The 17,412-nt window shown below is 48.0% G+C and overlaps 1 protein-coding gene and 2 long non-coding RNA genes across 3 annotated transcripts in view; 1 reads left to right on the forward strand and 2 right to left on the reverse strand.

The window, feature by feature from the left end:
• Positions 1 to 731: 731 nt before the first annotated feature.
• Positions 732 to 3,005, reverse strand: LOC135977018 (uncharacterized). Its single transcript, XR_010594323.1, has 2 exons — positions 2,926 to 3,005; positions 732 to 2,867 (listed from the first exon to the last, which is right to left on the reverse strand). It is a non-coding gene; the product is annotated as an uncharacterized LOC135977018 (long non-coding RNA).
• A 4,395-nt stretch (positions 3,006 to 7,400) lies between these two features.
• Positions 7,401 to 17,412, forward strand: part of LOC101952657 (uncharacterized) — a 47,251-nt gene continuing 37,239 nt past the window's right edge. The window contains exons 1-2 of the mRNA XM_065575492.1: positions 7,401 to 7,511; positions 8,920 to 8,985. Coding sequence (XP_065431564.1) covers positions 7,481 to 7,511; positions 8,920 to 8,985 — 97 coding nt within the window. The 5' untranslated portion in view covers positions 7,401 to 7,480. The remainder of the gene's footprint in view (positions 7,512 to 8,919; positions 8,986 to 17,412) is intronic.
• LOC135977020 (uncharacterized) lies at positions 10,683 to 16,538 on the reverse strand. Its single transcript, XR_010594325.1, has 2 exons — positions 15,692 to 16,538; positions 10,683 to 12,067 (listed from the first exon to the last, which is right to left on the reverse strand). It is a non-coding gene; the product is annotated as an uncharacterized LOC135977020 (long non-coding RNA).

Below are 17,412 nucleotides of genomic sequence, written 5' to 3' on the forward strand. Positions count from 1 at the left end.
TTCTGTGCTTAAGCTCACCGAAGATTTCACAATTAAGCCAAGCTGGTTGCCTGCCATATTTGCTATTCTTTCTGCACATCAGAATGTTTTGTTTCTGCACCCTCAATAAGACTTCTTTAAAATACAGCCAGCTTTCCTGGACTCCTTTCCCCCTCATATTAGCCTCCCAGGGGATCCTGCCCATCAGGTCCCTAAGGGAGTCAAAGTCTGCTTTTCTGAAGTCCAGGTCCGTATTCTCCTTTCTTCCATTTGTGAGGATCCTGAACTCTACCATCTCATGGTCACTGCTGCCCTGGTTGCCACCCACTTCTACTTCCCCTACCAATTCTTCCCTGTTTGTAAGCAGCAGATTGGTTCCTCCAGTAGTTGCATCAGGAAGTTGTCTCCAACACTCTCCAAAAACTTCCTGGATTGTCTGTGCACTGCTGTATTGCTCTTCCAGCAGATGTCAGGGTGATTGAAGTCCCCCATTAGAACCAGGGCCTGTGTTCTGGAAACGTCGGTGAATTGTCCGAGGAAAGTCTCGTCTACTTCATCCTCCTGGTCTGGTGGTCTATAGCACACGCCCACCATGACATCACCCTTGTTGCTCTTGCTTCTAAACTTAACCCAAAGACTCTCAACAGGCTTTTCTCCAGTTTCATACTGGAGCTCTGAGCAATCATACAGCAATCTTACATACAGTGCTGTGGGGTCCCACGTGGAGCGGATAAAGCACACGACCAATGTGGTTGCAAGCTGAATCCAATTCTGTTTATTACAAGCTTTCTTTTATAGTTTTTTCTCAACATTACATAACACAATTAGGCTATAATCACACATCTACCGATTGGACAAGAAGGAGAATCATGTGTTTATCACATGTATAGCCCCACACCGATTGGTTCAACCGTTCCTTACATAAGGCCATGATTTGTTTACCTCATCTTATATAATCCTAGACAACCAGGGGGCCTTACATAAGGCCATGATCATCTTATATAATCCTAGACCACCAGGGGGCCTTACATAAGGCCATGATTTATTACCTGGCAAGTGTCCCATCGTGACCCTTACCTCCTCATGGAACTTTTCATTAGGTTGGTGTAGGGATGATACATCCCCACACCTCCCCCCTTTTTCTTAAATAAGGCCTATAGGAGGGTCCAACTAACATTAGGACAATTACTAGCCACCTGACTACTTTTTTTGAACCTATAAAACTGACGACAGGTGACATTTAACAACTGGGAACTATTAAAAAACATAACATTACATAAATACCCACGAAAACCATTGGGGATCCGATGGGGTGGCCATGAACAAGCAAAAAGGGCTTTTTGGCCAGTTTGGTTTGCCCAGGTGACCCAAACATTTTGTCGTGGGTTAACAAAAGGTACAGAGTTTGGACATACAAAGACCCCTGCTCCTATAATAAGGAGTTCGAACAAACAGAAGTACAGCATTATCAGGTGTCTAGGTTGTAGCAAACAACAAGTGCAAGTCCGGTGCCGCGGGGTCGTTGTTTGGCTTCTGCATGGCGGCGTCCAGTGGCCGGTGCGTGGACACGTTATTCCATCCAGTGCACCCAATCAGGCAGCCCCACAAACCACAACGAGGACAGGGGGTAGCTACATTATTCGCCGGAGGGATCTTATCCGGTGGTTTTTTCCTATATGTCCTTTTAAAGTTAGATAAGCCTGGCTTCGCCATTCTTTTTAACCTATTCTGCAACTGCTCACCCTGCCCCGGGAACTCCGCCCGGAACTTTGGGGTACAAACATTATTGGTGACAGGAAAGCCGGGCTTGTTCAGGGCTCGCAATGTGTGGGACTGCGGGGGATGGCTCTCACCGGCCAAATGGGACAACTGATTCAGCATGTCCTGTAGATGAAGGCCCTGTTTGTACATTCCCGCGTTTCTGCCCCCATTTCAACAAACGGGACAACGCGTCAGAGGGAAGCTTCTCTCCCCGCTTTTTAGCGATGCGTAATAAAAAATCATGCACTGTCTCCTCCTCTGCAGACAAAGCAGAGCCCATTTTATCAAATGCAGCCGCTCACCTGTGAGCTCACGAACGTCTCTCTCGGACGACCAGGAGCCGGTATCCTCCGGTACCTCCTGCCGCGGCTGCCACCTCCGCCTTTTCTCACCGAACGCTTCAGTCGGCTGTGAGCTCACGAACGTCTCTCTCGGACGACCAGGAGCCGGTATCCTCCGGTACCTCCTGCCGCGGCTGCCACCTCCGCCTTTTCTCACCGAACGCTTCAGTCGGCTGTGAGCTCACGAACGTCTCTCTCGGACGACCAGGAGCCAGTATCCTCCGGTACCTCCTGCCATGGCTGTTTGCGCTTTTTGGTAGAAGGAGTGCTGGAAGGAGAAGAGCCAGCACTGAGAGCCTTTTTAATATCTAAATTCAATTGTTCCAGTTTCTTCATGAGAGATGACATAGAGTCTGACCACTCAGATCCTTTTTCTGGTTGGATCTGCTTTCTCTTTGCTCAGCTTTTGAGACAACACCTGTTGGGTCTACTGTCTGAGAACATTGATCCCTGCTCCACTGGCGGCTGTGTCTAGTATGATCTCTGCTAGCTCACTCTGGGCAAAGTCCTGGCTGCCTTGATGTCCAAGCCGAATCACGTCGGGGTCACCATTTGTGGGGTCCCACGCGGAGCGGATAAAGCACACGACCAATGTGGTTGCAAGCTGAATCCAATTCTGTTTATTACAAGCTTTCTTTTATAGTTTTTTTTTACATTACATAACACAATTAGGCTATAATCACACATCTACCGATTGGACAAGAAGGAGAATCATGTGTTTATCACATGTATAGCCCCACACCGATTGGTTCAACCGTTCCTTACATAAGGCCATGATTTGTTTACCTCATCTTATATAATCCTAGACCACCAGGGGGCCTTACATAAGGCCATGATTTATTACCTGGCAAGTGTCCCATCGTGACCCTTACCTCCTCATGGAACTTTTCATTAGGTTGGTGTAGGGATGATACATCCCCACACAGTGCAACTCCTCCACCTTTCCTTCCCTGCCTGTCCTTCCTGAACAGCTTATACCCATCCAGTGCTCCAGTCATGTGAGCTACCCCACCAAGTCTCTGTTATTCCAATCACATCATAGTTATTTGATTGTGCCAATTCTTCCTGCTTGTTTCCCAGGCTTCTTGCGTTCGTGTACATGCGCCTAAGATAACTAGCCGATTGCCCTACTTTCTCAGTATGAATCAGGAAGCCCCCCCCGTTGCACCCACCTCCTTGTGTTTCCTCCAGTGGGCCCGGGTGGTAGCAACTCTAATGCCAGCCCTGGTGACCCCATTAAAACGGGGTCGCAATCCACTTTGACCCACAGTTTGAGAACCACTTATCTAGCTAGACCTTATTGCTTTGCTCTAGCTAAATCTTGAAGTTAACATAGCTAGAAACACACCTACAGGTCCTGCTGCTGCTGAATATGGGCCCTTTGACATTCAGGGAATGTCTACACTGCATTCAGGAGATAAAAGCTAGCTTGAGTAACAATAGCAGTCTCATCGCTGCATTGGGTAGCTCTAATATGGACAGTCAGTACAGAAAGAGCAAGTTTAAGGTGAATATTCAAGAATACCAGCAGACAATAAAGTTGGTTGACTTTTTTCAAAGTTTTGACAAAAATGCTGTCAAGGCGGATTTCACACTCTGACACTTCAAGTGCAGAAGGTGGGGGCCCGCTAGGTTACAGCTTCTCTCTCACCTTGGCTTGGTAAACACTTCCAGCACCCAAATGCAAAACCCCTTTTGGAACCCAGGAAGACGCACTTGGGAATTCCTTCCTGTGGGATTCCTCAAGCCCTTTCACCCCCTCCCCACTCCGGGAAGAGCTGAGAAAGAAAACAAAGGAAATTAGCTGTTGTCACCAGCTAATTAAACAACATATGCACAAACCTCTTAGGACGCCAAAAATCCAATCCTGTTCTTTAAAAAAGGTAAATAATATTAAAAACAAAAAAGAAAGAAAAATACATCTGGAACTTAGGCTTTTGCTAGATTCCAAAAATTAAGCACCCAAACTAGCTTTCTTGGGTGTTCAGCTTAAAGGTTACAAGCAAACAAAAGCATCTGGGGTTAGCATAGAGGAGTCCATTAGCCATAAGAAATAAACAGAAATAATCCTAATCGCATCTTTCCAAACATTCCTGATCTACTTACACATTTGGGAGTTCCAAATAAGTAGTTCTAGGTATGATCTGATGATTTATGATCATACCTGGCTTAAAACTTCTTAGCATAACTGCTCCCTGTTCCCCTCTTCCCCAGAGAAACAACAACAGAAACACAAAGGGGAAGTTTTTTCCCCCCCATTTAAAAAAGTTCTAGCCTTCCCATTGGCTCTTTTGGTCAGGTGCCCACTCCCTTTCCTTCACCTGGGGTATTTTGTTAACCCCTGTACAGGTAAAGCAAGCAGAGAACAGCCACCAAGAGGGATTTTACAACTAACTGGTTGGCTGGGTGTCCATAAAAGGGAGCTACTCCCCCCTTCATTTATCACAAATGCATTGAAACTGCAAACTTTAACCAAAAAAAAGGAGTGGGGGAAGAATCAAGAACATTTTGAATTTCAACAAACGTGGGGGTGAGGGGGAGAATGTGGGAAGGAAAAATGTCAATGTTTTTATCGTTTTTGAGCAACTATATAGCTGGCTGAAATTTTTTAGCTTTGGTGGGAAGTCAGTATCAAAATAGTAACAGCAGGGGACTTAGGCGCCAGAATTTAAGAGTTTGAAATAAGATTGGGTGACTTAAAATCAATTAAAACAGCTTGATAACTGAACATCAAATATGTCATTCAGCAAAATTATTCCATGGATAACGTTGAACAATGAATATATTCAAGGAAATTGGTTTCAGAGGGGTAGTTGTATTAGTCTGTATCAGCAAAAACTAACAAATTTATTTGGGCATAAGCTTTGTGGGTTATAACCCACTTCTTCGGATGCAGAGGAGTCTCTGACAATCTTCAAAGCAAACACTGCTTCAGGTAGAATGAACAAACAGATCTATTAACTACAAAGATAGATTTTAAGTGATTATAAATCAAAGCAAAACAAATCGGATTTGGTCAAATGAAATAAAAGCAAAACGCATTCTAAGCTGATCTTAACACTTTCAGTGCCCTTACATACTTAGATGCTTCTCACCACAGGTTGTCTGGTTGCCCTTCAGCCAGGCTCTCCCCTTTGATCAGTGCTTCAGTTGCTTGGTGGTGGTGTCTGTAGATGTAGGTGGAAGAGAGAGGAAGAGCATGGCAAATGTCTCTCCCTTTTATCATGTTCTTTCTTCCCTCTTGGCTTTGCCCCCCACTTCAGAGTCAGGTGAGCATTACCTCATCGCAGTGCCAAACTGACCAAAGGAATGGGGGTGACTCACTCGAGAGTCCAACAGATCCTTTGTTGCTACCTAGGCCAGTGTCCTTTGTTCCTGTGAGGCTGTGCTGGGTTTGTCCCATACATGCCCTGATGAGGTGTGAACTGCCTCTCTGCTCTTGGAGAGTTTTGCCTGGGCCTGTTTTAAGCCATGAGGACACATTTTCAGCCTCATAACTATATACATGGAATTATGACCTATAACATTACTATAACATTACTGTAACAACAATTACTATAACATCACTATAACCACAATGCTCAGTGCATCATGAGCCTTCCGAAGACAATCAACATGACAACATTTGCATTGGATACCACACAATCATTTTATAAGGATGAACACGGGGATGCAGAGTTTTCCCCTGAGGTACAGAATGTTCCACTGCCTTCACAGCCCTAGAAGCCTCTGAAGTCAGAAGTGATGAATCATAGAAATGTAAGACTTGAAGGGACCTCGAGAGGTTTTCTAGTCCAGTCCCCTGCACTAAGGTAGAACTAAATATTATCTAGGCCAACCTGACAGGTGTTTGTTTAAGCTCTTGTTAAAAACATCCAGTGATGGAGATCCCACAACTCCCTAGGTAATTAGTTCTAGGGCTTAACTAACCTTACAGTTAGGAAGCTTTTCCTAATGTCCAACCTAAATCTACCTTGCTGCAATTTAAGCCTATTGCTTCTTGCCCTGTCCTTAGTAGTTAAGAAGAACAATTTATCACCCTCCTCTTTATGTACTTGAAGACTGTTATCATGTGTTTCTCCCTCCCATTCTCCCCCCTCCCCCCGTCTTCCTCAGACTAGACATCCCCAGTTTTTTCAATCTTTTCTCACAGGTCATGGTTTCTAGAACTTTCATCATTTTTGTTGCTCTCTTCTGGACTTTCTCCAGTTTGTTCACATTTTTCCTGAAATGTGGTGCCCAGAATTGGACACACTACTCCAGTTGAGGCCTTATCAGAGTTGAGTAGAGTGGAAGAATTATTTCTCATGTCTTGCTTACAACACTCCTACTAATATATCCCAGAATTATGTTTGCTTTTTTTTTTTTTTGCAACAGTAGTACATTGTTGATTCAGATTTTTTGTTTGTGGTCCACTATAACCCCCAGATCCTTTTCTGTAGAAAAGGCAGTCATTCATCCTTTCTAGGCAGTCATTTCCCATTCTGTACATGTGAAATGAGACTCCTGCTGAGTGTGTGTGTGTGTGTGTGAGAGAGAGAGAGAGAGAGTGAAAGAGAGAGAGGTGGCTGTTGAGTTGCAGAGTGGAGTGAATTTAGCGATTTATCCACTGTGGGTCATCAGCGGGGATTGTACCTAGAATCTTCTGCACTAAAAGCATCAGCCCTTTATCCCTTTAGCTAAAGGATATGATTCTCTAGTGTGCAGCAGTAGTAGATTTTTATTCTCTTATGTGAAAAATAACTAGAGAGCTGCAGTGTCCTAATGTGGGTTACTTGAGGGTAGAAAGTGGTTGGAGGGGGGGACTCTGAAAGAGCTGGGGAAGAAGTGGACACATGGGTTACAGATAAGTAACTGTCAGATCTTAGTTTTGTAACCCTTGTTTGCTCATCTTATTTCAGCACCAATTGTATACAACTCTCACCAGGGCCGCCCAGAGGATTCAGGGGGCCTGGGGCAAAGCAATTTCAGGGCCCCTTCCATAAAAAAAAGTTACATTACTATAGAATACTATAGTATTGCCCCTGTGGGGCCAATTGCCCCAGTTGCCCCCCCCTCTGGGTGGCCCTGACTCTCACCTGGTGTGTCAGATCTCCCATGAGAGTATAAACTGCAGCATAAGGTCTGTCTGATTCCTGTTGCACTGTGAGGGCACCCAGCACACTGCAGGGGTTAGGGAAGATAATAAATAATAAAGGGCCCATCCCCTTAGTGGGATCAGTTACTGATTTCAGTGAGGTGAACTTGGCCCAAAGACTCTGTTTCCAGAGACCAGAGATAAGGAGACTAAAGAGGAAGATGCTGTGACCGAATGTGTCTCAGTTTTGCTTTTGGTCTTGTTTCTGGTTAATAAGGAAGCTGCCAGGGTCAGAAGCCCAGAGCTTGTCTTCTGAGCAGCCATGGGACGCCGAGGCTTCGCGTTTCCTCCAAGTAAGTAGAACCGAGTTAGTGATGACAGAGCCATAATGTATGGGAGAGTGTGGCAGGCAAGCCGCTCTCCTTGGAATAGCTGGGAGTAGCCAGTTGGCAACTTATTGGAGATGCCAGGGAGGGGAAGTTAGAAGGGTTCTGTCCTCAGGTACTTCAGAGGTTCCCTGGCCTATCAGGGGACATCTACACAGCCTGTGGCAGAGAACCTCCAAGCTCACCTTGACAGACTCGGGCTTGTGCTGCCATGATAAAAATAGGTGTGCGGACAGCACTGTTAAGTTGTGGTTTGGACCAGCTGAGGCCCATCCCGCTCCCTAGCCTGACCTCCAGTCCAAGTCACAACTTAGAAGCTCTGTGTACACAGTTACTTTTAGCACAGTCGCATGAGCCCCGAGTCTGTCGAGCTGGGTTCTGAGCCTTGCTGCTGCAGGCTGCTGCGTGGTGTAGATGTACATTCTGTAACCAGTTGGGCTTCACAGGCGGACAAAGAGCAGCTGCAGCACCAACTGTTGGCTAAACAGATTAGCAAGACTAGGGGGGAGGGATAGCTCAGTGGTTTGAGCATTGGCCTGCTAAACCCAGAGTTGTAAGTTCAATTCTTGAGGGGGGCCACTTAGGAATCTGGGGCAAAATCAGTACTTGGTCCTGCTAGTGAAGGCAGGGGGCTGGACTCAATGACCTTTGGAGGTTCCTTCCAGTTCTATAAGATAGGATATCTCCATTATTTCATTTCAAGATACATGCTCTCCTGCAAACTTATTGTGCATCTTGCCCCTCTTCAGGGCGTGTGTTTGCTTCCTTGCTGAGCACTGGGCATGGGAGAAGGTTATATCTGACAGAACCCAAAATGACGAGGTCAAAGGGGAAAAGCCCTGTGTGGTGATTGTGTGAATTTTGGTAATGATTTATGATTCCTATGTGTGGCGGAGTGATGACTCACTAGCACGGCACCTCCTGCTGGGAATTAGCAATTCCAGCACAGAGCGCTCTCTGCAGGCCAGTGTCTCGCTTGTCACTGGCCCCCATGTCCCTTCCGGACCTTGGGGAAGACTGCATTTTATAAACCACTCATCATTTGCAAGGGGGGTTTGAACCAGCTGCCTCTGCCTGTCTCTGGGCTGCCCCTTTGCAGCCGCAGTACCCTTTGTAGGCCTGGACAAGGCCTGCAGCCTGGTGGTTTAATGAGGTCCAATGCCCTGATCCTAATCCTGATCTCCTAAATCCCAGGATAAATCCAGGGTAACTCCAATAAAAGTAAACCAATGGAGTCATTCCAAATTTACACCAGTGTAACTGAGATTTGGGTCAGACTCATACAAAGGTGCTTAGAATCCTTTATTAGAATCCTCCCTGTGTTGTTTATTGCCATATCTTAGATTTTAAACCATTTTGTTCATCTTCTCTCAAGTGTTTTTCTTGCTTGGACTGTTCTGGTTGCTACCACCAGCAAGTGCCCAGAAGACAAACACAATTGGTAAGTTCTCAGGTTAATGAAACTTAATACCTTGTGTAAAGTTTTTGTGCCCATGATAAGTGAGTCCCATATAGAGTGTCTGCAATGAAGCCGGTATTGGCTTGAGCATTATCTGGACTCTAATGTGGGGATTCACTGCAACTGGGTCATTAGGAGTAGCGGAATGCCCAAAGGGGTGGGTACACCTCAGGTTCTAAACAGGCCCTAAATGGAAAACCCAGAATTTTGAAAACAGGGAAGATTGGGTGTCAAGGATAATTCCTCCTTCTCTGTGTTCGTTTATCATTCACTCCCTCTTTCTCCCTCTGTCACTCCTTAGGGTATTCTAGTTTTAGTCTGCTCATACTTTGTCCCATGGTGGACAAGAACCTCTTTCTGCTGCCATGTCCCACTAAGAAGTCTTTTAATAGTGTTACTAGGCAATACTGAAAAGCCAGAGGTGGGCCCAGGAAGTGGTAGCTGGAGACTTCATATACTGGACTGCAGTACCTAGAGGTCTGTCAGAAAGGAGCGAAGGAGAATGAAGTAACAGTAATTCTGGGTTTGTCCTTTTGGCAGCTTCCCCTTTAAGAAGCTGTTAATTTTCACATACAATTCTGTAATACTGAGATCACGATCAATTTCATGTAGAAACTAGAAGCACTGGGAAATCCTACAAATGGAGCTAAATCCTGAGAGGCATTGAGGACCGGCAGCCAGGGCCGGCCCTAGACCAAATGGCTTGTGCCCCCATTCCCCTCCATTTGTTAAACATTTAAATACTTTATTTTTTATTTCATTTGTAGCCCATTTCATGACTTTGATGCATGATTTGTATGCATGATTTATCCCTGTCTCATAAGACTAACTGGTGATACTAGGGTTGCCAGGTGTCTGGTTTTCGACCGGAACGCCCAATCCTAAAGGGACCCTGCTAGTGAAGGCAGGGGGCTGGACAGGACTGCTGACCTGGCCATTAAAAGTCCGTTCGGTGGTGCACTGGGGCTAAGGCAAACTCTCTGCCTGCCCTGGCTCTGTGCAGCTCTCCGGAAGCAGCTGGCATGTCCGGCCCCTAAGCGCAACGGCGATCAGCAAAGCTCCGAGTGCTGCTGCTGCTCCCAGCGCCAGCTCCACAGCTTCCATTGGCTGGGAACTGTGGCCCATGGGAGCTGTGGGGGTGGCGGCTGTTGGTGCAGGCAGCGCACACCGTGCAGAGCCACCTGGCTGCTCCTCCGCCTAGGGGCTGAACATGTTGGCCACTTCCAGGAGCAGCGCGGAGCCAGGGCAGGCAGGGAGCCTACCTTAGCCCCGCTGTGCCACTGAATGGGAGCCGCGTGAGGTAAGTGCTGCCTGGCCAGAGCCCATACCCTGAACCTACTGCCCCATGTTGGAACCCCCTCCCGCACTCTAACTCCCTCCCAGACCCTGCACCCCCACCCATACCCCAACCCTTTGCCTCAGGTCAGAACCCCCTCCCTCACCCAAACTCCCTCCTGGAGCCTGCACCCCTCATCCCCTCCCACACTCCAATGCCCTGCCTTAGCCCTGAGCCTCCTCCCGCATTCCAAACCCCTTGTCCCCAACCTGGAGCCCCCTCCTGCACCCCAAACCCCTCATCCCTGGCCCCACCCCCAAGCCTGTTGCCTGCCCTAAAGGGCTCGAGGGGACAACAATGGTCCGTCGCCCGGTGTGCTTGGCACCAATAAAGACACCGAGGGGAGAAAGCAAGCCAAGTTTATTTCAGAGCTCTGAAATGGCACTAGGAGACCATCATGTCTCAAATCCAGTGCAACAAATACAAACAACTTTTACCTTTTATACTCCAAACTGTTTACATACATCTCTTTGTTTGGCTGTTCCCCCTTACCCCTCCCTTCCAGACAACTGTTACAATAAGCTCTACATAAGCTTGTGAGAAAACTTTCTCAATCTTTGCGACCTTGAGTTAGACGCCTGCAAACTAACTACCCCGCTTCTTATCTCTCTTATTTCTGCTAGTGTGAGTGAAACTGCAGCCATCTGCTAGAAACGCTGACATTACATTTCTGCTTCAGCCTGCTTCAGAGCATGTAAACAGTTAGCATAGAAGTAGGTGAGAGTTCCCAAGATGGAGTTTGGGGGTTCAGATAGGCCCAGAGCAAAAGAGCTTCATCGGCACTTGTGGCCTTCCACTCTCCCGAGTTACCTGGTAGCTATGCCTAGTGGACCCCAACAATCCCTCCTTTGAGAACACTCAACAAACCCTTGTCAGAGTTTTCTCATACTCTAAAGACAGAATGCGATTAAGCTCCATGCAATCAGGATTATCAATGAGAGGGTATAAGGGAACTTCTGGGGTATGGGAGGTACAAATCTTACGTATGAGCACTTTACAGCAAATGAGCAAAAGAACAAGAACAAAACATACCACAACACCTGTGAGCAAAATGCGAACAATGTTTCCCCCTATATCCCCTAGTTCTCCTAAACCAGGTATCCAACCCCAGAGGGAATCCAAAATAGTGGGTTCTCTTTCCTGGGCCTTCCACTGGTTAAAGGCCCGTTCAGCTGACAAGATGTGCTTGTTAATGTCCTGTGAAAACTCTGGGACATAGGTACAACACTCTTCTCCAATAAGGGCACAGACAATTACAACAACCCAAATGCCCAGAAGATAAGAAGAATTGTTGACACTAAACAAGTCAAAAAATAACAAGACCAAATATATAGGCCAAGTCGGCCTTCTGTGAGAAAATAAAACCAATGCTCAGGGTTCTCGCGGGGAGTATGCTGTGACTGTTCAAAAAGATCACAACGCATTCCCAGTGACCCTTACTGTCTTTTGAATAACAGCTTAAGTCCCAAATCGTCGTTAGCAGTCTTCTCCGCAGGCTGGACAGTCCACTGTTTAGGAGCGGGCACTGCTTTCAGTCGAGAGTGATGAATCCAGTTCTTGTGTCCTTCGACCTTTGCCGCTGTATGGGTGACAAGCAGGACGGTATGGGGTCCTTTCCACTTCTCTTGGAGAGGCTCGTCCTTCCAGGTCCGCACGAGAATGGAGTCACCAGGCTGCAGGGAGTGGACTGGAGTATCCAGCAGAAGAGGCTGTGAATCTTTGGTATACCTGTGAAGAGAAGAAAGAACAGCAGACAGAGAGCACATGTACTGAGACAAGAAACCACACCCCATTTCCCATTCCCCTGCCAGAACTGGGGTACCATTCATAGGCCATGCTCTTCCAAACATAATCTCGAAGGGACTAAGCCCTATCCTACCCTTAGGGAGAACACGAATGCGAAGTAACACAAGGGGCAAGGCATCAGGCCACTTAAGAGAGGCCTCCTGACAGACCTTTGAGAGGTGTCGCTTGAGTGTCTGATTTGTGCGTTCCACTACTCCACTGGCTTGTGGTCGCCAGGGTGTGTGGAGTTTCCAGGGGATTTGCAGAGCACTTGATATCTTTTGAACAATTTGAGATGTGAAGTGTGTTCCATTATCAGATTCCATCCACTGAGGAAGGCCGAAGTGAGGAATGATTTCCTTGACAAACTTAAGAGCCACTGTTTTGGCAGTGTTGTTGCGACATGGGAAGGCCTCAGGCCATCCGCTGAATCGATCCACTAAGACGAGAAGGTACCTGTACCCTTGGGTCCTGGGAAACTCAGTAAAGTCTATTTGCCACACCAATCCTGGGCCTGGGGTAGGTTCCAGGGTGGCTGGTGGCACTGCTACTCCTGGTCGAGGGTTATTCTTTTGGCAGATTAAACATTCAGCTTGTACCTGTGATGCTAGGGGTTTAAGTCCGGAGGTTAGAAAATATTTATTCATGAGCTGGGTAAGAGCCTCTCTGCCTGCGTGTGTGGTCTGATGCAGTTTCTGCAACACTGGTCGAATCAAGCCCTTGGGCAGGAGGATTTTTCCCTCTGTGGAATAAAGCCATCCCTCCTTTTCCTGGAGACCAAGACTGTCAGCCAGGTTTCTGTCCTCTTGGGAGTACTGAGGGGCTGCAAGCTCACCCACTGATGGGATGAGGGCATGCATTTGGGCATTCTCCTCAGTTGCTGATTTCAGGGTAGCAGCTCGTTTAGCTTCCCTGTCTGCTCTGGCATTACCCTTGGTTACATCTTGATCTTCCCTTTGATGGGCTTTGCAATGCACCACTGCTACTGCTGAGGGGAGTTGTACCGCTTCTAACAGCCGGAGAATTAGAGACCCATGCTTGACCGGGGAGCCTTGGGCTGTTAGCATCCCCCTTTGCTTCCACAAACCAGCGTGAGCATGCAATACCCCAAAAGCATACTTCGAGTCAGTAAAGATATTAACCCGTTTGTCTTTTGCCAGCTCGAGTGCACGAGTCAGGGCCACTAGTTCAGCAAGCTGGGCAGATGTTCCTGCCGGTAAACTCTCAGCTTCCACGGTATCATGAAGAGACACAATAGCATAACCAGCCCTCCTTTGCCCATACACAACAGTACTACTGCCATCCGTATACCATTCCAAGTCAGCATTTGGGAGTGGCTGATCTTTCAGATCTGGGCGGCTAGAATACTGAACATCTATGATTTCTAAACAGTCATGTTCCTGCTTTTCTGTCTCTGGTAGCAGTGTAGCTGGATTAAGGGAGGGACAGGTCTCCAGGGTGACTTCAGGATTCTCTAACAGCTTCGCCTGGTACCGAGCAACCCGAGCCTGTGTGAGCCAAAGACCACCCTTAGTGTCCAGCAAGGCTCGGACCATATGGGGAACATACACTTGCACAGTTCCTCCCAGTGTCAGCTTCTCAGCTTCCCCAAGCACTAGAGCAGTAGCTGCGACCGCCCTCAAACAGGCTGGACATCCCTTTGAAACTTGATCCAGTTGTTTAGAAAAGTATGCCACAGGACATTTCCAGGCACCTAATAGCTGGGTAAGCATTCCCAAAGCTACCCCTTTTCGTTCATGCACATACAGTTGGAACAGCTTAGATATATCGGGCAAACCCAGGGCTGGAGCTTCCATTAGCTTCCTTTTCAAGATTTTAAATGCCCTGTCCGCTTCTGGGGACCAGTGAAAGGGGTCATGATCCGCTCCCTTAACACATTCATACAGAGGTTTAGCCCACAGTCCAAACTCTGGAATCCATATTCTGCAAAAACCTGCCATGCCCAGGAATGCCCTAAGCCGTTTACGGTTGCTGGGGATGGGAACTTGGCAGATAGCCTCCTTCCTTTCGTTTGAGAGCTGTCTCTCTCCCTGCCTGATGTGAAATCCCAGATATTGAACCTCTGAAAGAGCAATTTGGGCTTTGCTTTGAGATACCCTGTATCCTCGCAGTCCAATAAAGTTTAGGAGACTCACAGTAGCTCTGAGACAAGGGATTAGACCCACAGCAGCAATCAACAAGTCATCTACATATTGCGGCAGGAGGGCTCTGTCTGAATTATCCCACTCCTCCAAGTCTCTGGCAAAGCCTGTCCAAACAGAGTGGGGGAATTTTTAAATCCTTGAGCCAATACTGTCCAACAAAGCTGCTTTTTAACCCTTCGTTTGTCTTCCTTATGCCTTGCAGTATTTTGCAGATCTCACAGTTGCTTGGGCACATTCAGGCCCCCCTTTCTCTTGGTTGTCAGCCAAGTCTTGGCTGTGAACACTGTCCTTGGATGGCCTGCTAGCTGTATTTTCCTCTCAGTTAACTCATTCTGTTCTCTTTCCTTCTCCCTTTCTTGTCTTCTTCTAACTTCCAAAGGAACCTTCCACTCTTCACTCATACACCTCTTCTCCAACTATTAACACATACTCATTGCCATCATACACCTTTCCCGTAACATAACTTCTGTACAGAGCTTTGAAGCAACAAACCAGGACGAGCACACTCACTTCTGAGGATTCCACTCTGTACAACTTCTGGTGTCCAATAGCTTTCCCTTTAAACCTTAAATGCCTTCTCCGTCTTCATCCTTAGCCTTGGCTATAACCTGATTCCGCTCCACTTCGGACAACAGGGTTCTCATAAGTATATTACAATCATCCCAGTCAGGCTTATGGCTAGCTAGACACCCTTCAAAGATAGAAATGAACTTGCTTGGATTCGTTGAGAATTCTCCTGCCTCTGCCTTAAAAGCAGCCAGATGTACAGGGTTAAAAGGTACATGCGAGTAGACAGATACTATCTGTGCTGGCCGTTCTTGTGTTCCCGGACGGGCTACCACACTCTCAGTAATCAACGGATACAATCCCACGGGGGGGGGGGGGGGTACTCTCTGAAGCCTGTGGGGGTGGAGGAGCCGAAGGGGACACCGATTCTGGCATTACAACAGTGGGAGGGTTCTGGGGTTTAGCAGCCGTTACTACCGAGCCTGTCGGAGTCAAATGGCACTTGAGCAAAATATCAGTCCTATTTCTTAACACCATAAACGTATACGCATAGAGATGTTCATTCCATTTACCGGTTCTCTGACAAAACAAAAGCAATTGAAGGATCGTGTTGTAATTAAGTGATCCTTCCGGTGGCCACCTTTCTTGGCACTCTAGCTGGTACTGAGGCCAATCAACTGTACAGAACCTTTTCAATTTACTTTTAATCAACTGATCAGATCCAAACACCTTCCAGTTCACCAGAATGCATTCTAAAGGTGTACACTGTACCCTGCCGGCTGTACTCTGTCCCTGCCCCATACCAAGGGAGACTCTGGGCGTCCCCAGGTCACAACAGGCAGACACTGGGCGTCCCCAGGTCACAACAGATAAGTCCCCACTGGACTGTTCCTACCTTATCCAAGGGTCCGGTTCTGCACCGTCACCGTCGCCCTATCAACGGGACCGGTTCCTCACCGTCGCCCGCAGCTGCTTCTCCACTGTCTGTGTGCGTTGCACCGTTGTGCCCTCCGGGGTCGAGCAAACCACGTCTCCGCCGAGGCCCCCGATGAAGTCACCGGTGCGCGCTGGGCGTCGGTCGTTGCTGTAATCCGTCGGCCACCAGGAGGGATCCGGGCAAGGCTAAATTTCAGCCTCGAGCCCACCCAGGGACGCCAAAACTGTTGCCTGCCCTAAAGGGCTCGAGGGGACAACAATGGTCCGTCGCCCGGTGTGCTTGGCACCAATAAAGACACCGAGGGGAGAAAGCAAGCCAAGTTTATTTCAGAGCTCTGAAATGGCACTAGGAGACCATCATGTCTCAAATCCAGTGCAACAAATACAAACAACTTTTACCTTTTATACTCCAAACTGTTTACATACATCTCTTTGTTTGGCTGTTCCCCCTTACCCCTCCCTTCCAGACAACTGTTACAATAAGCTCTACATAAGCTTGTGAGAAAACTTTCTCAATCTTTGCGACCTTGAGTTAGACGCCTGCAAACTAACTACCCCGCTTCTTATCTCTATTATTTCTGCTAGTGTGAGTGAAACTGCAGCCATCTGCTAGAAACGCTGACATTACATTTCTGCTTCAGCCTACTTCAGAGCATGTAAACAGTTAGCATAGAAGTAGGTGAGAGTTCCCAAGATGGAGTTTGGGGGTTCAGATAGGCCCAGAGCAAAAGAGCTTCATCGGCACTTGTGGCCTTCCACTCTCCCGAGTTACCTGGTAGCTATGCCTAGTGGACCCCAACAAGCCCATAACCCCAGCCAGAGCCTGAACCCCCTCCCAGACCCTCACCCCCTGGCCCAACCCTGAGCCTGCTCCTGCTCTCCAAACCCTTTGGCCCCAGCCCGGAGCCCCCTACTGCATCCCAAACCCCTCATCCCCAGCTCCATCCCAGAGCCAGCACCCCCAGGCAGAGCCCTCACCCCTTCCTGCACCCCAACCCCCTGCCTCAGTCCGGAGCCCACTCTTGCACCCAGAACCTCTGATTTCTGGCCCAACCCCGGAGCCCGCACCCCCAGATGGAGCCCTCACCCCCTCCCGCACCCCAACCCCCTGTCCCAGCCCACTGAAAGTGAGTGAGGCTGGGGGACAGCGAGCGATGGAGGGAGGGGGACTAGAGTGAGTGGGGGCAGGGCCTTGGGGAAAGGGTAGGGCCAGGGTGTTCCATTTTGTGAAATTAGAAAGTTGCCAACCCTGGGTGATGCCCTGCTCTGTATATAGTCGCGAGAGCGTGGCTGACAACATTCTAGGAGGCTGGAGGAAAATGTAGTTCTCAGAAAATCTGGAAGGTTCCATGAGATCCTATAAAGGTCACGAACATTCTAGGAGGCTAGTGAAAAATGAATCCACATATGGAATACCTGAAACATTTTACTTCAAACATTCTGGTTTCCCTTTTTTCGCTAACGACAAAAACCGCACCCCGAGCCCGGCACCCCCCAAACCCGGCACCCCGGGTGGTTGCCTGGGTCACCTGCCCGTAAATCTAGCCCTGTTGCCATCTCCCATTGAAGCTAAGAATGATGGGCCTGATTCTCTTCTAACATACATCAGTGTAAATCAGGAGAAATGCACTGAAATCAATGGCCGTCATATGGTGTAAGGGACAGGAGAAGGAGGCCCAG

This window comes from Chrysemys picta, chromosome 22, assembly GCF_011386835.1.
Source record: "Chrysemys picta bellii isolate R12L10 chromosome 22, ASM1138683v2, whole genome shotgun sequence".
Lineage (NCBI taxonomy): Eukaryota > Metazoa > Chordata > Testudines > Emydidae > Chrysemys > Chrysemys picta.